Source organism: Esox lucius, chromosome 14 (genome assembly GCF_011004845.1).
Source record: "Esox lucius isolate fEsoLuc1 chromosome 14, fEsoLuc1.pri, whole genome shotgun sequence".
NCBI lineage: Eukaryota > Metazoa > Chordata > Actinopteri > Esociformes > Esocidae > Esox > Esox lucius.
In genome coordinates this window covers 28,199,390-28,222,680 of record NC_047582.1, presented here as the reverse complement: position 1 = coordinate 28,222,680, position 23,291 = coordinate 28,199,390, and the positions used below count along the sequence as shown (strand labels likewise).

At 47.2% G+C, this 23,291-nt stretch overlaps 2 protein-coding genes across 2 annotated transcripts; one reads left to right on the top strand and one right to left on the bottom strand.

The window, feature by feature from the left end:
- Positions 1-143: 143 nt before the first annotated feature.
- On the bottom strand, positions 144-16,668 carry nup188 (nucleoporin 188). Its single transcript, XM_010901120.4, has 43 exons — positions 16,609-16,668; positions 15,907-15,961; positions 15,730-15,803; positions 15,547-15,631; positions 15,302-15,382; positions 14,879-14,923; positions 14,671-14,763; positions 14,162-14,281; positions 13,528-13,739; positions 13,143-13,257; positions 12,746-12,946; positions 12,544-12,633; positions 12,296-12,361; positions 12,087-12,206; positions 11,879-12,005; positions 11,480-11,635; positions 11,226-11,352; positions 10,978-11,065; positions 10,782-10,858; positions 10,564-10,678; positions 10,203-10,323; positions 9,927-9,993; positions 9,614-9,739; positions 8,150-8,390; positions 7,710-7,916; positions 7,367-7,536; positions 6,400-6,469; positions 6,229-6,296; positions 5,828-6,023; positions 4,963-5,040; positions 4,788-4,873; positions 4,342-4,487; positions 4,061-4,239; positions 3,552-3,752; positions 3,002-3,094; positions 2,584-2,736; positions 2,372-2,509; positions 2,201-2,275; positions 1,875-2,096; positions 1,349-1,480; positions 1,150-1,220; positions 940-1,069; positions 144-803 (listed from the first exon to the last, which is right to left on the bottom strand). The coding sequence occupies exons 1-43, from the start codon at positions 16,632-16,634 to the stop codon at positions 624-626; spliced, it is 5,223 nt and encodes a 1,740-aa protein (XP_010899422.2). The 5' UTR covers positions 16,635-16,668; the 3' UTR covers positions 144-623.
- Positions 16,669-16,862: 194 nt separating this feature from the next.
- Positions 16,863-21,730, top strand: dolk (dolichol kinase). Its single transcript, XM_010901119.4, has 2 exons — positions 16,863-16,992; positions 17,715-21,730. The coding sequence occupies exon 2, from the start codon at positions 17,918-17,920 to the stop codon at positions 19,487-19,489; it is 1,572 nt and encodes a 523-aa protein (XP_010899421.1). The 5' UTR covers positions 16,863-16,992; positions 17,715-17,917; the 3' UTR covers positions 19,490-21,730.
- The last annotated feature ends 1,561 nt before the right edge of the window (positions 21,731-23,291 follow it).

The following is a 23,291-nucleotide window of genomic DNA, read 5'->3' as shown; positions in this document are numbered from 1 at the left end:
AAGGCAGGTTGATCCTGTTTAAACCTACGCTTTGGTCACATGCTGTGTTCAAGAGAACTGGAAACAAATTACATTTCCAACTTCGGTGCGTTAAAGACAACAAGGCATTAAAAAACAGCTCTAACTGTAGGAATTTTTTAACTCAACTGGCAAAAGCATTCTTGAGTTCTGACTTTTCCAACTAACAGTTCGCTGTCTTCCAAATAATTTAGGTCTATCAGAGTTGTCTTGAAAGCACAATTGTTATACATTAGTTCTCCCTACCTTGGATGGGAGCATTTCATAAACAGTGTTGGCATTAAGATGTTACAGAAATCTGGCCTAAATCACTACACGTCAGTAGACTAATAGTGGCTTGTTTGACGGACATCAGTACAAAGTGAGGAGAATGAATGGACCGTTGCACTGTGAAAAGTATAATTCAGTACTTACACATTCAGAAGAGAAAGGTCAGGTGTGATCCCTATACAGGTTCAGTACACCAGGGGTGATTTATCCAACTTGAATGGTACAGTACTCTGGTATGGTAAAGGGAGTTGTGTCCGAGCGTGAGCAGAATACAAAAGTTTTTCCCGACCCAGAGGTCTTCCTGGTCAGTAGAAAGTCGGGGCCATGTGGCCATTCTATCGCTGCACGTGTCGTACGAAGGCCTGCACCAGCTGGATGAACGGTTCCTGACCCTCTTGACTGGACTTGGAGCCCGGGGTGGTGGGCTTGGTCTGGGGGGAGGCCAGCATGCCACTGGCCGGGGATGAGGGGGAGCCACGGCGGAAGTGGCGGGCCAGGGTGGACAGCAGCGTGCTCTGGAGACGGAACGGACACATTTTCTAGCAGGCTTACAGAAACACAGACATGAACACCAAGCTGACGGCAACAGGAAGGGACTGGCGGAATGAGCAGAAACACCGCTGGGAGTTTGAACCAAGGAGAAAGGCTCACCAGTTCAGAGCTTAGCTCCTGTTTGAGTCTCTGTTTGTCTCTGGGGGCGATGCCGGGGTCCTTCAGACATCGGACAGCCTGGGAGACGAGCACGTAGAAACAGTTCTCCATGGTGAACACCAGCAGAGACCTGGAAGGAGTCACATACCAGTTTAGAACTCAGAAACATCCAACAGGAGGGAACAACGATTGTTCACTCAACCATCTTACTTGAGGGCTTGGGTTTCCTCTGAGGAGCCCAGGGACACTGCACTCAGAGACCCCGGCTCCTTCTTCTCTACCTAAACATGGACGTACAGTAGCAGAGAACACATCAGGACATCTCATGTCACCCTCATTTCAATAACGTAAGAAACCATGAAGCGTTTTGACTCTGAAATGATGTGAACCCCGGGTGGGGGAGAAGTACCTCTCCCAGCATGCTCAGGGCAACATTGATGGTGGCCAGCAGGGTTCCAAAGGAAGGCGCTACGTCAGAGTCAAACACCGGGGTGTTGAAACTCAGCACAAACAGAGTCCTGTACTCAGCCAGGTCCATACACTGTCAAACACACGCACCTCAGTCAGTAAACTGTGTGTGTGAACAAAATGTATATTTAAAAAAAGGCTTTGAAAAAACTACATGCCAAAGTCGGTTGAATGCTGGGATCACCATTGTCAAAAAAAACAACAACACCACCTCTATGTAAGCGAGTTATCTGGGCATTTTGCAGAAAGAAAGCCTCCACAAATCACGAGAAGCCTCGATTAGACCCGTAAAGGCTTTCTTCCTGCACGGCATTCTAGGTAGCTTGTTGCCATGGTGGTGACATAACCTCGGAAGACATTGTACACGTTGCATGGACACATTTCGGTCATTCATGGAAGCTGTGGAGGCCGTTTGTGCTCCAGTCTTTATGGAGGGGGCTGTGCCTGTAGGTGTAGTGGGGGCCAACCTGGTCCAGGAGTATCTGGCAGCAGTCGGGGGTGAAGCGCTGCAGTGTGGCCAGCGTCTTACTGAGGATCTTCAGCAGGCTGCACTGCACCGCCAGGAGAGCCTTCTGCTCCGCCTCCTCCCTCTCCCCGCCCGCCCCCGCCGCTCCGCCCGAGGCCTTGGAGGGGGTGTGAGGAGCCGCCTGGGCACAGCCGCCGGGAGGCAACGCGTCCCCGTTCTTAGCCTGAGGGGACGGAACATGATGACAGGCATGATGAGATGGCGGGAACACGTCTGTGTTAAGGAAGGCCTGAGGGTGTTGTAGCGGCGTGTTAACGCATGTTCTACCTGAAGGTAGTGATGGAGCATCTTCTTGCTGTGGAGCAGGTAAGTGCACGTCTGGCACAGGTAGCACAGATTGATCTGCAGGAGGACAAAACAGAGCCCCTTCATTATTGTTGTAAGTTAAACAGATACTACTGGGTGGGGGGGGGTTATATCGTCCGTTGTCTGACTGACCTGGACGTCCCGGAGCAGCTGGGGCAGGTGGAACTGCCACTCCTTGCAGAAGCTGGACAGCTGCAGCAGGAACCCCACCGTGTGGTCGGCCTCGTCCAGACACACCAGGCTCTGGACCGTTCGCACTGCATTCAGACACTGACGGGGACAGACGGACTGGCGTTAGACGGCATGTTCGCGGCGGGACAGAGGAATGCCCCTCCGGCACACACCTGCAGGATGCGTTCCTGGTGAACTCCGACAAAGTCCAGGGCCTCGTTGATGAAGTTGTAGCGCAGCGTCTTGAGGAGGCTCTCCATGAGGGACATGGACAGACGATAAACCCCAGGCCAGCACGGACTGTCCTGGGACCTACGGGAGAAACCCTGACCGGGGTACAGCAATGATTAATGTTAGAACAAAAACATGTCTCCTTCGGAACATGGGGAGAGGGATCCCGCTATAAGAACTTCACTTTAACGTATTCCTACTTGTGACAGGGAGAGGATGGCTAAAGTTATAGAAACATAAAAATAACAGGTGCCTACCACTGAACAGGGGAGAGGGCTGACGTTAAGACATTGTTACATTAACATGTTTCTACTTTCTAAAGTTGTAAAAACATTAAAATAACATGGGTGGTTGTGTTACCTGTGAGGCTCCGTTGGAGGGAACTTCGTAGACACTAAGCAGAGGGAGACAGATACTCTGGAGGACACCGGCTCCAGCTACTGCTGCTGCCCCCTGGAGGACAAGAAACACAACACCACCTAGTTCAACGGGCAGAACTACCCTGTTTTAGTCATGTGGTGGACATTGGTAGCACATTTGTGTCTTTGCTGAGGAAATAATTGTATAATATTAATTGTATTGTAACAAAGGGGGCTCGTTTATGTTTTGGTATAAAGGTTAGGTTATGGTTAAGGTACATTTTTCTAAAAGTCTATTTCTGGCTCAGGGTTAAGGTCTGGGTCAAACTTGCAATTAACTTTAGAGTTAGAATTGGGGTTTCTTTAAGGTCCAGGCATTGTTGGTTAAGTTTAGGGTTAAGGTTAGGCATTATATCTAGATAAAGTTTAGGCATAAATGTAACTTTTTTGAGGGTATGGTTAGGTTTAGATAAGGTTAGGATTAGAGGAAGGGAGCATGCAATTTTTATTTTCAGGTCCCCATGAGGATAACCATACAAATGTGTGTGTACCTGTGGTGTGTGTGCCAGCGTTAGCAGCAGGTGCAGGGCAGCCTCAGTGAAGTAGAGATTCTGTTTGGAGCGCAGGCTGAGTTCCAGAACACTGAGAACCGAGTGGAGAACCGGAACCTTCCTCATCACTATAACCCAGTGTTCCCCGTCTTGGTCGGCCCGACACAGCTCTTTGGCTAGGTGTAAGGCCAGCACACACACCTGGGGAAACGGAGGAAACCGACATCATCAACAGGCTGCTCTAATGCCTGAAATACAGAAAATAACGCACATCCATTCAGATGAATATTACCATCACGCTAAACCAAAGGAGACCCTCCATCCAGCACACAAACCCCAGATCACACCTTGACCCACTTCATCCCATAGAATTTATGCAGCAGCTACAATGACCTTTACCATATTTCACCATTCGGCCCATTCATTTACTTCGACCCTTTATTCAAATGCAGCTGGATCAGTCAGGCTCTGATGGGGAAGCTGAACGCCTGTCTGGGAGAAGGACTCACCCCGTCCCTCTGGTCCTTCTGAACACTGCGCACCGCGTCCGTCTCCATGCTGTCCTTGTCCTCCAGGACGTCTCCAGCCTGGGTCATGTGACGCGTGCTGTCAATCAGTGCCAGCGCCTCGTCCTGCACAGTCTCACACACGGACACCAAAAGCTGGGGCAGCTGGGAGATCTCCCCACCTGGACAACAAACAATACTATTACAGTACATGAAGTGGTATACTAAACACACACAGACAGACACACACACACACACACACGCAGACAGACAGGTCCCCTCACCATTGAGTCCCTGTATCTGCAGGGCAGAGATGAGAGCAGAGAACACCTTGGCCTTGGTCTTCTCCATTGGCTGCTGGTCAGCCTGCAGGACACTCTCCAGTATCAGAGAGAGGGGGGCCAGGATGTCAGGGGCCGTAGCCACCACACTGCAGGGGAAATGGGGGAGGGAGGCTGGTTTAGGGCTGCAGTCAAGGTGATACGTTGAGTTAAACGCAAAGTTAAAATAATCTCCAGGAAAAGCGCCGCTGTTTGCTCTATTATACAGAGGTGGTTTTGTTTTGACAGACCTGCTGTCCCGCTATAACGGACCTGAGAGAATTGACAAGGTGTCTAGACAGCTTACAACATAGTGTGGCGATATTCCCCTCGGTGAATTTCATTGTGCAGATGTAGGGCACAAACTGAAGTTAACACACACAGACAGAGACACACAGAGAGAGACACACCTTCTCCACTGTTTGAGGAGGATCAGCAGCAAAGTAGCCATCATGGATCCCAGACGTAGACAGGGCACAGACATAGGCACCAACAGCTAGAGAGGATGGGGGAGAAAAGGAGTGAGTTAACAGAGGACAGAGAGAGTGCAGTGGGGGGAAATGGTTGTCATGGTAACAGACTCACAGCTGCTTTGGTTCCTTCCAGAACATCCATGAAGAGCTTCAGTCTGACCGAGTCCTCCTTTAACTGCATCACATCTGACTGGAGACAACAGAACATCAACCATCACAGCCGTGACACTGACCGGGGACGAGGGTCATGACCTCCGCACACATCAAGCAAACATAATTGGTGCCCACAACTAACAGAATACAAAGTAAACACACAGAACCCCTGATCACAGGACAACTTTAGCTTCCCATCGCCACAGAGACACAAGAGAATGAAAAGACCTGCACATGAATATACATCCCAGCGGGGCATGACAACGTACGTGACTGGTGGAGGGGATGAGTACCGTGACTACGTACGTGACTGGTGGAGGGGATGAGCAGCGTGACAATGTACGTGACTGGTGGAGGGGATGAGCAGCGTGACAACGTACGTGACTGGTGGAGGGGATGAGCAGCGTGACAATGTACGTGACTGGTGGAGGGGATGAGCAGCGTGACAACGTACGTGACTGGTGGAGGGGATGAGCAGCGTGACAACGTACGTGACTGGTGGAGGGGATGAGTACCGTGACTACGTACGTGACTGGTGGAGGGGATGAGCAGCGTGACAATGTACGTGACTGGTGGAGGGGATGAGCAGCGTGACAACGTACGTGACTGGTGGAGGGGATGAGTACCGTGACAACGTACGTGACTGGTGGAGGGGATGAGCAGCGTGACAACGTACGTGACTGGTGGAGGGGATGAGCAGCGTGACAACGTACGTGACTGGTGGAGGGGATGAGCAGCGTGACAACGTACGTGACTGGTGGAGGGGATGAGCAGCGTGACAACGTACGTGACTGGTGGAGAGGATGAGCACCGTGACAACGTACGTGACTGGTGGAGAGAATGAGCAACGTGCGCCAGGCTGAGATGACCATCTGGGTCTCGGAGAAGGAGCGCACCGCCTCGTCCTCTGCCTCAGCCACGTGCGCCACCAGGGACTTGACGTACTGGGACCAGTACTCGTAGCGCCGTCCGCTGGAGAACCTCTGCAGCGCCTCCTTTAGAGACGGCTCCAGAGAGCCACTGGGGAATATTTAAACTCTTTCAGGTGAAAAGGGAAACTGTGGGTAAGGCAGTGAACCCTCTGGTTCCATAGAGGTTGTCAGTAATGGCCCTGTCGTGACAACACTCTCCCAAGGGCTTGTCATTTCAACATCACACATGTGTTACACTTTGTACATGGGTGAAATAAGACACGGAAACACACACCTAAATCATCATCACTTACCTGACTACATAGTAAATCTCAAGGCCAATGATTTTCATGACGAAGGCACAAGTTTCCAGAACGCAAGGCTGAAAAAAATGCAAAATAGCTTGATTCTTCAGCCTACATAAATCCACTAGTAACACCACTTAGATAGCAATAACATAATTCAGACATTCATATTATAATTACCTCTGTACTGTCTGAGGGGCAGGGGAGGGTCCCGAAAAGAGGCGTGGTCAAATGTTCCCAAAACTTCTCTCTGTTGGGAAGGGGGGGAACAGAGCACTTAATATATACTGTGTGCATGTGTTTTCAGATGTGTTGGTTTTTGCGTGGTATGCAGGCATGTTTGGGTTGCCGTGTGGTTTTCAGGTGTGCTGGGTTGCCGTGGTGTTTTTAGGGCGTGTTGGGCTGCCGTGGTGTTTTCAGGTGTGCTGGGTTGCCGTGGTGTTTTCAGGTGTGCTGGGTTGCCGTGGTGTTTTTAGGCGTGTTGGGCTGCCGTGGTGTTTTTAGGGCGTGTTGGGCTGCCGTGGTGTTTTTAGGCGTGTTGGGCTGCCGTGGTGTTTTTAGGGCGTGTTGGGCTGCCGTGGTGTTTTTAGGCGTGTTGGGCTGCCGTGGTGTTTTTAGGGCGTGTTGGATTGCCGTGGTGTTTTTAGGGCGTGTTGGGCTGCCGTGGTGTTTTTAGGGCGTGTTGGGCTGCCGTGGTGTTTTTAGGCGTGTTGGGCTGCCGTGGTGTTTTTTGGCGTGTTGGGCTGCCGTGGTGTTTTTAGGGCGTGTTGGGCTGCCGTGGTGTTTTTAGGGCGTGTTGGGCTGCCATGGTGTTTTTAGGGGTGTTGGGCTGCCATGGTGTTTTTTGGCGTGTTGGGCTGCCATGGTGTTTTTTGGCGTGTTGGGCTGCCATGGTGTTTTTTGGCGTGTTGGGCTGCCATGGTGTTTTTTGGCGTGTTGGGCTGCCATGGTGTTTTTTGGCGTGTTGGGCTGCCATGGTGTTTTTTGGCGTGTTGGGCTGCCATGGTGTTTTTTGGCGTGTTGGGCTGCCATGGTGTTTTTTGGCGTGTTGGGCTGCCATGGTGTTTTTTGGCGTGTTGGGCTGCCATGGTGTTTTTTGGCGTGTTGTCTAAGCCGGTACATGTGAATGGAATGTGCAGGGACTTGCTTGGTGCGTAGGACCGAAATGGCGCTGTCTCGCCGGTCCTGCCACAGGGCATGCAGGAACGCCAGGGCAGCACGGTGCAGGAGGGGAGGGCACCAGTATTTCCCCTGCTGCCTGGAGTCGATCAGGTCCAACACCACCTGTAGACAGCTCCACTCCCCCAGCAGGAACTCCTGGGCGGGACAGAAGGACAACTGGTGGAAACGACTCGGTTGACAGCTGGAACCAGACGAATTCACCCGGCATGGAGGCGGACTACCAACAGAACCGACCGTAGCTCTGAGCATCAAACACCCCACTCAAGTCAAAACCCAGACTGGCACTCCCGTTGTCCCCTCCTCCTCACCTTTGACCCCTCCGTGCCATCCCTGACCTCCAGGTTGAGGAAGAGTTCGATGAGGCCGGGCTGGGTTTCCACGGCTACGGTTAGGAACTCCAGGATCATCACCTTGATCCTCATGTCTTCAGTCTTGCTCTGCAGCCGTGTCAGGAAGGCATCCCGGATGGCGGCCGCATCGCTGCCCAGGCAGGCATACACAGACATGGGAGCCACCTGGGGGTGGGAGGGACCCGTTAAAAATCCACCAAGAGACCGTTACTGTAGTGGGGTCAAAGGGCATGACCCCGTGCTGCATGAACGGGGCATCTCAGTGTGACCTCAACACTCATTTGCTCCACGTCCGTAGTCGTTTTCATAATTTCAACCAAACAAGAAATGGTTTAGACATGTAACTGGGATTGTGTTCACCGGACCTGACCACTTGTTCACGCATTGTGTTGACTTACGGTGGCGAGCCTCTTCAGTAACTGGATGGCGAGCCGTGGCAGGGCCGGGTCGTGTTTATGGTAGATGTACTTGGCGAGCACGGCAATTAGGTTGCTGCCATGGCCGCCGTGCTGCGTAAGGGCCTGCTCCAGGGGCGACACGGCCTCCGACGGCAGCTTGAGGCGGATCACATTGTTGGTGACGGAGAAGGCCAGCTTGACTGTCTGGATGAGGATCTGACCCGGGCCCTCCGAGCCACCACTAGGACGGACAGACACAGCACAGAGAAAAACATCACAGCGACGTTACTGAACATCCAAACAACCCAGTTGTATTTTGCAGTCTTAAAATCTAATCTAAAAAGGGAATACTTTTCTACCTATCCATCTACACAGCATGCGTCAAAGTAAAATATAAACGATAAAAGCTATAAAAATGACCAAGGAATATGAAATAAGGACGTATTAGTTGCTTATCAACGCCCTTGGCCATTCTGGTGTGTCTAAGGCATGGAATATAAGGATAATGTCCAACCGAAGATTTCTATTGGATTCCAGGGTTACAAAAACTTCTTTGAAATGGGATTTGACTCCTTTTATATTTGTTTCCATTCAAACAAACTCCTCTGTCCCTCCCAATGACATGACTAATGAGGCTGTTACTGCCAACAGAATAACGAAAAACAAAGGAATCAACCATATTGCATCACTCCTTATCTCGAAGGAGGTCAGATAAGGGGCGATAAGGATAAGGAACGAGGTCAGATAACGAGGCCAGTGTTAACCAAAACCCACTCATCCATTCACTTTCAAGGAAGACTGCTAAGTACTACTATAACATGGAAAATACATGATCTGTATGAACCACAACAACAGCGCCGGGACCAAGTATTAACTGTGAGGTATGCAAATATCCACAATGGACAGCACATTAGGGTGAAAAATGTTGACACCACAAGATAACATTTGTAGACAGCACAAGCTGAAGGCAAAGGGTGTGCAGACTTTCCTCGGTCAGTGGCACAATGGGGTCAGTGGGCTTATTTTGGCAGTGAAAATGTTACAGAATGATCCAACAGATATGGAACGTCGAGAACCGTGGCAGATCTGTTCTCTAAACATGCCGTTTCTATCTGCATGGTCTTAAACATTGCACCACATGAAGAGGGGACCACTGGTCACCGCGGAGCTTGGCTGTAGTGCAGACCACATGATCAATCAAGCAATCAAATTGATTTACAAAGCCCTTTCAACATCAGCAGTTGTCACAAAGTTCTTTGACTAAACACCCGGCCTGAAACCCAAAGGAGCAAGCAACAACAATGCTGAAGCACAGTGGCTTGGAAAAACTCCCTAAAAAGGGGCCGAAATTTAGGAGGAAACCAAGAGAAACCTAGAGTGGAACCAGGCTCGGAGGGGTGACCAGTCCTCTTCTGGCTGTGCCCGGGTGAACATGATCGAACAGTGCATTAGGTGCTGCGTTACCTGCTGGGCTGGGCAGCCAGGACCAGGTCTATGGTGTCCACTCCAACGCCCATGATGTTGACCACAGCCTGACCAGACTCTGCGTTGGCCAGGCTGTAGATGCACAGGGACTGCAAGGTCGGGGTGCTGGAGGGAGGAAGAGGCCAGTTTAGACCATTCAACTTTCTAACTACTGTTACGACATGGATCTCCTGCAGCTTCACTGGCCTGGAAGTCAGTGTTGGAATGTTTTACATTGAATTACTGCCATGTAGTCTGAAGGACAAGAATCATTTTGTTCACTCAGTAATGAGTGTTTAAGCAGCCGTCATACCTGCCACTGGCCTCTCCGTCTGGACTGAGGTTAAGGATGGCATGGACCAGCTCCAGGATCAGACAACCTGCAGGGAACAGGGACAATCAATCCAAGACCCAGACGGAACAACCTTCCAAAATGTTAATTAACACCAAAAGATAAACTCTGTAAAGTAGTTGTGTAGTTTTGAAAGTGACTGACCCCTCCTCGAGTTATCAACTATTTAAAAGCAGAAATGACCAACGTCAGAAACTTCCCACGCCAGTCGTTATGGGGTGCCAGTTAAACACTCACCAATCCTCTCTCTGACCCCGTAGGCGTTGTAGCGCCACTTGTGGTACGTGGGCAGCATCTCCTTGAGCACCAGCAGGACACAGGGGATGAGACCCTTGTTCTGGGTGCTGCCCAGCTGGCCCTGGGGGAGTGGGGCACAGTACTTCACCACAACAATCACACAGTCCCAAAATGAACCCTGGCTACCAACTCTAAGAAGGACGTCTACAATGTATGTGTTCAGCTGTTGTGGGTTTGTCTACTTCCCCCCTTGGTAAACAGGCTCTGACATTTCAGCATTATACACTGAGCGGGTGGAAGTGTGCGCAGGTGGTTTGGCTTGACGAACCGTTACCAGAGTGTAAATGGGGCAGTGTTTTACCTTGACCAGGGTGGTGATGAGGCGCAGGAAGGCGATGGTCACGGCGTACTCCCCTCTGGGCTGCTCAATCAGGACCAGCAGATTTCCATAGTTACCCGCCTTCATTCCCTCAGCACTGCGGAAATACATATCATATATTTAATAGGACATGGCGGTGAAACAATAGCCCTCAAAGAACCCCCCCCCCCGTGAATATGACATGCTGTGACCGGACCTACCTGATGGACTGCACCATGTTGGTCAGAGGAGAGGAGGCAAAAGGCAGGAAGCCAGTGTGGTGCAGACTGGACCAAACCTACACACCGACACAGAGGTTAACGAATGATACAGCAAAGAGGCTACCCTCCCTCCCAAACACTCAGCGAAGGACAGCGGGGAACCCATTACAGATGGAAACTCTATGCAGTAACCCACCTTGCCAGGCATCCGAGCAGCGAGGACGATGAGGCAGTTCACACAGGACGCAATGACGGGCACAGGAGGGTTGATGACCGACGTCAACCTAAACAACAGAAACATGACAAAACACATCCAGCACTCCACCAATCAGCCCAGTACTACAGAACACAGGATTGAGGCAAATACATGACTAAATCTAAGAGGCAAACAAAGTGTAAAAATGTGCCCAAATGAACAGTGTGTGTGTGGCGGGGGTGTCTCACCTCTGCAGTAACATGTAGATGCGGGAGGTGAGGGGCAGCAGACAGTCAGACACAGTCCAGTCTGTACTGATCATCCGATGGACCAGGTCCAAGATGGGCTTTACACGCTCACAGTGTACGATCACATCTGGACCAGACAATCACACACACGATGCTAAACAAACGTCTCTCGCAGTAAAGGATCTCCGGTGATATAAAACTGTAAGGAGCTGTGTGTGTGTGTGTACAGTTAAGACTAAGTGCATGAATATTACCTGCGGTTGATACCACGTGGAGCAGCATCTCTATCTCACAGGTAAACAGTGTCCAGGCGCTGTAGGAGTAGTCCCAGCGCACCATGTAGCCCTGCTCCCCCACGACCACCTGGCCCAGAACCCCCTGGGGCATCCGCAGGTTAGTCTGGCCCAGGCCTGGTGGACACACACACACCCAGATTATTTACCCAAACACTGGACATCAGGGAAAGAGGCATGCACAACAGTGACGGGCCGTCACGTCACAGAACTGGACAGGAGGTTTGGGGCCAATTCAATTTCAATTCAGGAAGTACATTGAAAAATCCTGTTCTCATGAACGAGCAGGTTTCCGAAGTGCTTACAAAATGAAATGGAATTGAGCCCAACTCAGCTCAGAACAGCCATGTTAAAACCCACCGAGGGGATAGATGAGTTTGGGTGCCTGTCTCCTCCACAGGGTCTCGTCCTCTCTGGAGATGATGTCACAGGGCTTGGTTTTGTAGACCTCTGTGTAGAATGACATCTTGTCCAGGAAGGTATACACCTGAAAGAGACAGAAGAACTGTGAATCCAAGAGACAGAAAGGTGATGAGTGAATGAGTGTGTGAGTGAGTGTGTGTAATACCTTCTTTGCAGTGGACTTGTCTGACAACAGTGCAGTGAGGAGCTGTAACAGCGGACCAGTCTTGTGTGGGAACATTCCTACAGCACTATCCAGGATCATCCCCAATCCCATATTGGGCTTCTGGGAAAACAACATTCCAGAAGACACATAGGAATTTAGAAACATGCTCTTTTGTGTGACGTCATGGGTAGAAAAGGGTTCCTTCTCACCGTTTCCCAGAAGAGCTCAGCCAGACTGGGGGCAGACAGGACTTCACATGCCGCGTTGATCAGGTGCTATGGAAGGGAAGTGTAGCATTCAATGAACCTGTCATCTTATTAATCAGCATTATCAGGGACATATATGCAGATAACCATCTCTCAAGACATTAAAGGACATCCCCACAGATCAGTATTGATCAGACCGTGGTACAACGAGTCACTGTGGTGAATTAGTGTGAGATAGCAGGGCCTGGTACCTGTTGGCTGCCCAGCGTCTCCTCTTCAAATGACGTGATGACGAAGGAGAGGAGGCCGTAGATACACATCCTGGCTGTGCTGGCAGTGCACTGTGGGAGGACAGATAAGAGAATCAGAACCACCTGGAACAATGTACAGTAGAGGTGTGTGTCTCTCAGTGTGTGTATACCCGCTACTATGTTGTAGTGTGTGCGTGCTCACATTATTCCCAGAACCCCCCAGGCCCTGCAGCATGGTGGTGAGGTACGGGAACACCCCCAGCTGTAGGGACATGTTCCCGATGCGTCTGATGACTGGACTGGACTCGTCTGGGCTCAGGGTGTGTCTGAGCAGCACCCAGGCCAGCAGCACCGGCCCGTGGTGGGGAATGTCTCCAAACGTCAGCAGCATCTGGTCCATCTCCTGGTGGGGAACAGTGAGGGTCACTAGATTTTACAGTATTCACCAAGAGAAAAAAAAAAACACACACACGACATTGTAATCATTAAGGCACCCTAAAAAGTGTTGCTGATGTTCAGGAGAGCGTCTGATTTCTGCATTCAGACATTATGGAGGCAACCCTCCATTGTTAATGCAGGGGAACGAGCCAAGCATTTACCTTGCTGATGTCAGGAGTGTTTGAGAACTGGTGCTGCTCTGTGCGGTCCTCCAGGGCACACTTGTGGAGGAAGTCTATATCCATGCCTTCAACCAAGATCAGGGAGCTAAAGTACCTGCAACAGACAGTGAGATACATTATTAAACCTGGGAAAACTTACAGAAAAGTCAGGCCAATAACAAGCTAGCAATGTATATTTTCACAGACTAGTGTGTTTGTTAGTGCTATACCCTTCTGCTTTCACTGCTAAAGGATTTTTTTTTTTTGTTAGCAATCCCGTAAACATTAAGTGATATTCGTAACCACAAATTGATACAGATGCTAACAGGAAGTAGTGAACTGTAAATATTTCCATCCACTGTCGCGCATCAGCGTTCTGACTGACCCAATGCGGTCAACCAGGGCATCCATGCTCTTGTCCACCAGGTGTCTATTGGTCTGTCTCAAACCGAAGCCCTGCTCCTTGAACATCTTGGTGAAGCTGAACAGGTCTCCGGGGCCCATCTCAAAGTAGGCATAGTACAGGAAAAGGATCTCCAGCAGCAGAGACTGCTCCCTCAGACACTGGGTGAACCACCGTGACACCTGCCTCTCCGTCTGACAGCGGGAAATAGGATGGAGTGGATAAGAAACAAATAACTAAAAAGTCATATGCAAAATGACATGCCCCATTTATAAAAACATTTGTATATACTTTTTTTTATACTATACCAAGAAAATTATTATACTAATACAACTGTTTACAGAACAGTCATATTTTTTCCTCCAAAAGATATGGGTTCAAATGATTTGCATCCCTGTTAAGCTGAATATTTGGTGTCATATTTCCAGCACAGTGAATTTGTGGCTGTGACTAGATAACTGCTTGGACACATTTGCACATTGTTTTTCCAAGGTTCATTTTGTGCCTAATAGAAATGAGGGGCAAATAATGCATGTAAATAAAAAAAAACTTTTGGCTTATGGAAATATATGTACATGTTTCTCCAAGGCTGAACATGAGTAACCTGAGTTCTAACCATGAGGTTGCCATGCGTCTCCCATGTTGGAGCTTCAGCTTTAAACAGTGTCTCAAACTGCTTCTGGTAGTTGTTGACCAGGTCTTTCTCCAGCTTGTTCACACAGTTTGAGTACTCCGCCTGCAACCAAATCAGTCAGAACAACCATCAAACCACTTAAAAATCTATTTGTGTGTTTGGTATTTTAAATGATGTTCTTTGTCTGTGTCGGGGTGAATTAAATAACTAAACTTTTACATATTCTAGTTAATATACAACAGAATGCTGCCAAACTGGAATTATATTTTAGTCTTATTCAAAGCAACATACAGTGCCTTCAATGATAGATATTATAGTGCCATAATAGCATTAGCATCAAATGAGCTTACAAGCCTGGTGCCCCAATACCCATAGACTCGGAAGAGCCATCTGTATATTACAGCATCAATACCCATTCAGACTCAACAGACCCCTCTGATTATTATTTTAGCATTAGAGTAAATCCCAGCCGACAGTAGAGAGCTCTTTACCCTGTAGGGATGTCTTTCATCCTGGAAGTACGTTAGCAGGAGGAGGACGCATCGCAAATGGCACACACGCTCCTCATAGTAATAATCAGCAATCTGAACACAACACACACATTAAAGGATCAGTGCCTATGAGTTCACTTATTATGATAAATGACAATACTTGACGAGAAGATGAGTTAGAAGAACCGCTTCGGGATGTTTTACTAACCTTCAGGAGTAGGGCCTGGCTCTGTCTCTCATCCTGAAGAACAACCTATGTAGGCAGGTATGTCTTGTCAAGATACATGCTTATAAACTTACAAATCAATATCAGGTAACAAAGACTTCCCTCACAGTCAGCTGATATTTTCTGAAACTACCACACATGCAGGTTTTACAACCTAAATGAAGACAGACAATTTAGCAGCATTAAATATAAAATATTTTTTTTACCTAACCTTAATGTGAATAACTTACCCATTATGCCGAACCCCTAAACCTAACCCTTAATGGCTAAACGTAACCCTAACCCAAATACAAAGTCTAAAACTAACCCTAACCTCAAGTCAGATAATGTTTCTTGTTAATGTGCGGACCGGACAAATGTCTTTGTTTTGCTACTCAGATGGTAAAACAGAAACACACATACAACCTTTAGGTTGTTGCGTGTCCCTCTGTAATCTTCTTGTAGATAACATTGCAAAATCTGTACACTCTGTTGCTGATCCAGACCCTGAAAAAAAGAACATGTTTATATAACCACACAAACCAATAATCACAAACATCACAAGCCGTTCATACGGTTCATGATAACTTTCTCCATGCATGACCACATCCATCAGTGGTCATGTCAGGACATTACTCATGAGTATACCAGATCATTTCAACATTCCTTACCAGCAGTTTGCTGATCCTCAGACCAAAGTCTTTCAGGGGTTGAGCCACATCTTTGTCCGCTTTCAGTTTATCTGCCGAGGAGGAACTATAACAAAGAACAATTTAAAACAAGTTGGTCAGTTGACAAGATAACTTGTTTTTGCTGGGTTTCAGTAAGACTAGCTAGATTATTGAACAGCGTACCTGGGGGCTTTGTAGTAACATAGCCCTTGAAGTAATCTTTCCCAATGTCTGTCCAATTCTGCCTCTATCTGAGCCTTCATATTGAAAAGAGAAAAAAGCACACAGCGATCGACATGGAAAGACTGCTGAATGGAAACATATGGCAGGTAAGGAAATACAACAGTAAATGCTACATACCGGTTCCCTCAGTGCAGACCTCCCCAGTAAAATGGTCCATAATTCCCGGCTGCTCCTTTAAAAGCAAAATAATTCAATTTCAGATCCACAGTATTTCGCAGGTGTTTATAACCAGCGGATTAAATAAAATCGTTTTGGCTTAAATGTCACAGTTGAAAACATCAACACTTAGCTTTATAAAAGTACAAGCAGAACTAATATATGTGCTAAGATATTTTCTGAGTGAACCAGCTGTCAACTTCTCACACCTGATTAGTTAGTGGTGCCAGAATGCGTGTTAAGACATTCGCATGTTTTGATAGCTAGCTAACTAAAAAGTACACATGCAATATTTTTCCGTAAAAATACAAATCGGAAAGAGGAATGCATTGCCAGAAACATGCCAGTTATACGCGAATTAAGCTACCCAACAAGTTCAAATGTATTGTTATTATATGACGCTGTTGGCAGTTTAGAACTGTGTGAACCAGACCGCGCTATCCTGCCATTCAAATGAAACAATTCCGTTAGCAATCTAGCGAGCATGCTAGCTAACTACTGATAGCTAACAGCTTGCAAGTATTTCCCTTAAATAGAAGCTTTCACATGTGTATGTAAATGTACGCACATTTCAAAAATCGGTGAGTATTCTAACAAACTTTAAATAAAACTGAAATACATAATATTCAAAATAGGCATACAAGAAATATTTTATTAAGCTACCTGACACACATCTCCGAGTCCGCCATCTTCGCCCCCGCCACGTGACGTAACGTAACTTGTCTACAACGTGCAACCCTCGTCACGTGACCTGTAATTTTAGATTTTGTTGTTTTATGGTATTTTAAAATGTAAATACCAACATCAACTTTTACCATTTATATGAAATAAAATGTAATAAACCAAGGTACCGCAAATCGTGCATTCATAAATATTAGGTGTTCAATGTTACATGTGACTTCACTGTCAATATGGCCACCTCCTACCAGTCCTACCGCTGGTGAGATCACTGACTAACGCAAGCTGATTGGGGAGAATATAATAGTTAAAAGATTGGATATCGGTATCACTTTCTTAATTGACCCTTATGAGTGCAGCGTTTAACGGGTAAGTATATTTAATACCTTACATTTACTGGAAAAAGTAATTCGCATGTTCGAATACCGGCAATCTGCACGCGATCTACACTCAGTGCATTTGTCAGCTGAATTTTTGCTAACGTTCGCTAGCAAGGATGCTGGGTCGCTTCATCGGCATTCCTCCTTACCCGGCAAAAAAAACACCATTTAAGCATTTCTCAGTAGTGAGCAATATCTGCAGCAGGGATAAGTTGTGAAGCTGTTCATATGAATCTAGACGAAGAGCTTTGTGGCACCTGGAAAGCTCTTGAATGAACGCTTGTTACCAGGCATGAATCGTTCGTTTTAATATCGTAGAAATCTTTCCAACCCCACCTCTTATCTGAACAAAAGGGTGTACTTGAAAGGTGTTCCACCTTGTCTACTACAATTTATGGGACAATATTATTTTATAGCATGTATTGGCTACATTTGGCATTATGATTTAGCCACATATCTGTTAATATTGGAGTGCACATTCAGGGTGTCGGTCATTGACTTTATATTAGACTAGTCAGAGTGGGCCAAGGTTCAGTGCTATTTCAACAGTCAGTGTGGGTGTGATAAACCTTTTGAAATCCCTGTGTGGCTGTAATTGGAAAACATCTAATGTTTCTATCTAATATGCTTAGTTTTATACACATCTAATGCCAATGTATTTCATTTCGAAACTACTGTCTAATCAAGTTCTGTACTTTTTTCTCTCCACAGTATTTTTACTTTAGCCATTTTGTCTTCCCAGTACAAAACACCAAGATTGTGGACTAAAACAAGAACTTAACCACAATATGTGCCACCGGAGTGGAACCAACAGTCCCTTTGAATAAGACATTGCATTAAACCACTTTCTACTTGAGCTGGCGTTCTCTGCCGTGAACCGTGCTCCTTCCCTGTCTTCTCCCCCTGTGGCGGCCATGCAGACCAACCCGGTCCTGGTGGAGTCCGCAGTTGTCTTTTCTGTCGTCATGTGTGTCCACATGGCCGTGTGGAACCAGCACTCCTGGTGCTGCGTGGCCCTGGTCATTCAGGCATTCTACGTGCAGCACAAGTGGGACCGTCTGCTTCGCAATGGCAACGCCGTGTTCCAGTGGCGCCCGTCGGCCAACAGCGGCATTGTCCCGGCTGCCATGGTAATGCCGCTGCTGGGCGTGGCACTGCGGGAGAAGTGCGCCGCCTCAGGGAATGTCTACTTTGAGCGTTTCTCCATGGTGGTGACAGTGACGGGCATGATGCTGGCTATGTTCCTGTCGCTCCTCGCGCTGGGCATCACACGGCCCGTGCCCACCAACACATGTGTGATCGCGGGCGTGGCGTGCAGCGCCATCCTGTACACGGTGAAGCAGACGCTCACCGTGTCGGAGGTGATCGAGGTGCTGGAGGTGCTGCTGATCTTCGTCTATCTGAGTCTGATCGTGCTCTACCTCCTGCCGCGCTGCTTCACGCCCGGCGAGGCCCTTCTCGTGGTGGGCGGCGTCAGTTTCATCGTCAACCAGCTCATCAAGCGCTCGCTCAACCTGGCGGAGGTCAAGGGGGAACCGGTCCACTACTTCCTGCCGGTGGTGGTGGTGGGATCTCTTCTCCTCGGTGTGTTTTTCGCCCTGCTCTTCTGCTTCATGGAGTCTGAGACCTGGGTGTCGTCGCTGTTCTTCCACATGATGACGGCCGTGCTGGGCCTGGGTATCCTCATGCCCTGGCTCTCCCTCCTCATCCGCCGTCATCCCATCATGTGGCTGCTGGACTTTGTGACTCTGAACGACAGGCGTCTGTGCCTCCTAGGCTACTGGGTGCTGCTGGCCACGTTGGCCACGCTGGTGGTGCTGCACCAGAACCACCAGCGCCAGTCGGGATCCAAGAAGCACCAGGCCTCCACGGTGGTGAGGAAGTACTTCCACCTCATCGTAGTCGCCACCTTTGTCCCGGGCCTGGTGTACGACCGCCAGCTCCTCCATGTGGCATCTGTGGGCTGCCTCGGGGCCTTTCTGCTCCTGGAGTACGTGCGCTATTTCCGCATCCGCCCGCTGGGCCAGGTCCTCCGCCAGCTACTTTCCCTGTTCCTCGATGAACGGGATTCTGGACCGCTCATCCTCACCCACATCTATCTCCTCCTGGGCATGTCCCTGCCTATCTGGCTGTTCCCGGGGCCCTGCGCCCCGAAGGGCATTCTTCCGGGGGCGGGGGGCCTAGTTCCCTATGCCGGTGTGCTGGCTGTGGGTGTGGGGGACACTGTGGCATCAGTGTTTGGCAGCAGCCTGGGCGAGATACGCTGGCCGGGCACCAGGAAGACTGTGGAGGGCACAGCCACGTCAGTGTTCGCCCAGATCATCGCCGTAGCCATCTTCCTCATCTTCGACTCCGCCATAAATCTGAACTCCACCTACTCGTGGATCGTGGGCTCCATTACTTTGGTGGCCATGCTGGAGGCCTACACCTCACAGATAGACAATCTGCTGCTGCCACTGTACCTCTTCATCCTGCTACTGCTCTGATGACCCCTGTGGAGCTCCAAACACGGTTGGGTTTGATATTGACCGCACTAGGCAGCTGCAGCTGACTGACTGATCTACAAATCATAGTGAATGTTCGTTTGGAATGCCAGATTATTTGCAGATCAGTTGGTCTTCTCAGTCTGTGATCAGCAACTGAGAAGATGCACTCAAACTACAAAGTAAGTCAGAGGACATAGGACCCTGGAGCTCATTTTGGCATGGGCAGCACAATTAAGGACTTTCACCTTTTTTGAATGCACTCGACAGTTGGCAATATGCACACTTCAGTGTTTGCCAACGCAGATTTAGTTAAAGAAGAAAATGTACTACTTCAAAATGAAGGTGACCTGAATCGCATAGCCCGTGTTCTCACTAATGCCATAATGGGACAGATGTAATGATGTCTATTACTCAGACACACAGTGAGATCTTGACCTGTAACAAAGGGTCATGGTGGATAGGTTAACCAATATACATTGGGAGTATTTTTAAAGGAAGCCATGGAGATCCTCACCGGATGGCTGTTTAGGAATTCTTGTCTTGTTGGTTTGTGAGAGCATAGTCACGGTCACCGGCTTCACCGATAATTTCTCTCTACTAACAAGATTGCTTTTTCTCCACGCAAAGTGGCTGGCACAACAGAAGGATGAACTTCAATGTAATAGCACTGCTAGCTAGTGAATGATCCAGCATACATTGAGAAATACATGAAGATGACTGATGGTACACACTCCTGATATTGCTCCTAATTTTGTGAGACTTCCGCCCGGAGCATGACCGTAGAATCGTAGTTCATCTAGAGTAGAAGCCATTTTAACATGTGCACTATTTTAATTTTCATATCAGTTTGCTTGATTTGTTGTTCTGAGTTCAGGTTCATTATTGTTAGGGCACATCATAGCAGAAAGGGTTTGCAACAGGAACATTTTATCAATGTTTACTGTTAGAAAGGATCGTTGTAGTCTGTTCTTGTTGGTCATTTTTCTTCTGTTTGGTGCCTAATAAACACAACCCGGCTTTGTCTGGACTTGGAGATGGGGGTGGATTTCACTTGAGGATGAATGTTCCTGGGTCACTGCAACACTCAAATGACTGAATCGTACCACAGATGTCCAGTAAAAGTGGACAAAATGTATTTTGGCCTGAATTATGTTTCCTATCCTAATCAGCTGTCTTTAGGACACAGTGCTAAAGGACAAATGTCAGTGATTTGTAGAGGGTTTTTTATGTTGCAAAAGAAAATGTACCTTTGTAAAGCCTTTTGAAGAACATAATTTGAATGAATTTTTGGGGGGTTCAATTTCATCTAATTACATTTCAGTATATTGTATTTACCTTTCTTGCAATGTTATGGACTGATTGCTGGATGTATTTGCCTTAAGTATATTTTCTATCACACATTAACTGGTACTACTGTAAATAATCTAGCTGACAGCATGGTTTTGTGTCAAAGTAGACTGGTTTATACTTATGTATGACAGCAGTTTATACACTATAGCATGACAAATAATTTGAAATCCTGTACTGTACCATACCCAACTATCTTTTCAGTTTGTCTAAATCCTTTGTCATCTGTAGGGAATCCTCTACATATGCATTTATTTGCTTAGGTTAACATTCATCCAATTTGTATATTATAAATGAACTGTAGAGATGATATAGCAGAGTCATCATTAATATTACATTCATGTTTTTTTTGTATTTATAAATGATTACATGTTTCCTGTGTTTTGGCTGCAGGAAGCTATTAATGGTGTACCGAAAGTAACTACAGTACCTAAACTATCTCAACAGAGAAACTAATAGATATTGATGCACCTGTTGCTCTCAGATGTACACTTCTTTAAAGTTTTGGCTGTGATGTCATGTCAACGACAATTATCCATAGAAACTAAAGTACCGTAGCCTGGTTGAAGCCAATGGAACTCAGTTCACAGTGCACATTCCAGTTTCAGCCAGGGTACAGTCCTCCATTACGTTTGCGTTGAGTTCGGGAGAGACTGTCCGTCAATGTGACATTTCATGAAGTAGTTGTTTTTAGGCATGGAACCGATGCAGTATTTGATTAATCTGTAATAAAGATGTATTTTGTTCGTTTGCTGTTTCTAATAATCTGTAATGGTAATTTATGAGCTTGGTCCTGTTTTTGCTTATTTTGGTTTCTGTCCCTATCCTTGGCTTGGACGGGATATGCTGGTATTGCGTGGTACAGTGATGCATCATTAAAGGGCTTTTACGCTAGACGTTTGTCTCTTTCATCCAGGGAAATGTACACTATCCGGGGTAGAACGGTCTTATTCATTAGTGCACACTCTAGCGAAACATTCAGCAATGGGAAACCTGTGTATACATGTAGTGAGCCGCAAAGTTTTTGAACTGTGGCATTTTTGTTGCTCTGTATTTACACCACTGGTTAGGAAATTATTCAATTATACTGGAGTTAAGGTTGAAAGTACAGCACGGTTGTACGTAGTCCCCTCCATTTTAGGGTACCCTAAAGTATGTCACTCTTCAAATAGCTTTTCACTAACACACAGCCCAGGAGTGGTTAGGGTTAGCAACCTGAGGCATGATTTGCAAGAGTGAAAAATGTAATTACAAATAATGATTAACATTCTTTAGCTTTTCATATTATTTTAAGTAATGTGGCGTTTGTTTTATTTCAAATCATCTACACCTGTTTTATTGAAAATGTATGGATTTTTTTTACTGCAACTTGGTAGACATTTCAATCTTGATTGAGATTTGCTTTTTTTTCATGTTACAGCATTCAGTTCCAAACCACCTGCCTCTTCCTTCCCTGTGAAATTAAACTCAGTAGTGCTGACAAGTGTTTGCATTGCATGCACCTAGCAAGCCTTCATCATAATATCAAGTTCACTACCAAAATGGTTTTTTTTGCTAAAGGGCCAGCTCCTCCAGTTTCAAAGAACCTTACAGGTGAGGCAGACAGGACTGACAAAATCATTTGGGGTGTGTTCAGGTATGAAAATAAGTGGTGTTTTCAAGAGTCTTTGTGCAAAGAGAATCAGCAGGGGGGAGCTACAAAGTTGCCAAGTGTCATGCTGTTATTTCTTGATGGAGAATATGTCAAGTAGACTTTCCTCAGAGGTTTGGAGGCTTGATTATTAGTTACAGTAGGCACCTGGTTTTAGTTAGGCTGTTGATGCAAGAGGATGTGAATGAAATTCCACATCTTGCAATCAAGGGTGTAAGTTTGTGGGGGCGGGGGGGGCTATCCACAGATCCTGTTTGCAGTCTGTGCTCAATTCTGCTGCTCTGTGGAAGCCTTGTGAACCTACCCTTATGCAATGCATATAGATCTGTTAAGGTGGAACTCTTCCGTTTGGTTTAGTCAGCCAGGTGTGGTGGAAATATTTAACTGTAAAAACAACCTGGTCTCTGCCTTTCTCATTGGTATTTCCAGGACAGCAGTTAAACATGAGCATATCCTAACTGGGGCACGCAGAACAATAGAAATGTTATGAAGTAAAATGTTAATCTGCATGAAGAGGGTTGCGACCCCTGCTCAACTTAAATATTACTACATTTACGTTATCCCCCTTGATGCTTTTATCTATTGCAACATCCAGACACTTTATTTAGTGTGTATTTTGGAAGCTATACTGTAGTATACTGTACTCTGCAGCTTTTTTGTTATAGAAGGAAGAGAGCAGCTTAATTAAAAATTGGAAGCTGGAACCTGCCACTGTTTCAACTAGGGTTTCTATCTTTAGCAAGTGAAAGACACCGAGAACACAAGAACTATTGCAGAAAGGTGATAGTAAAAAGTTTATAATCA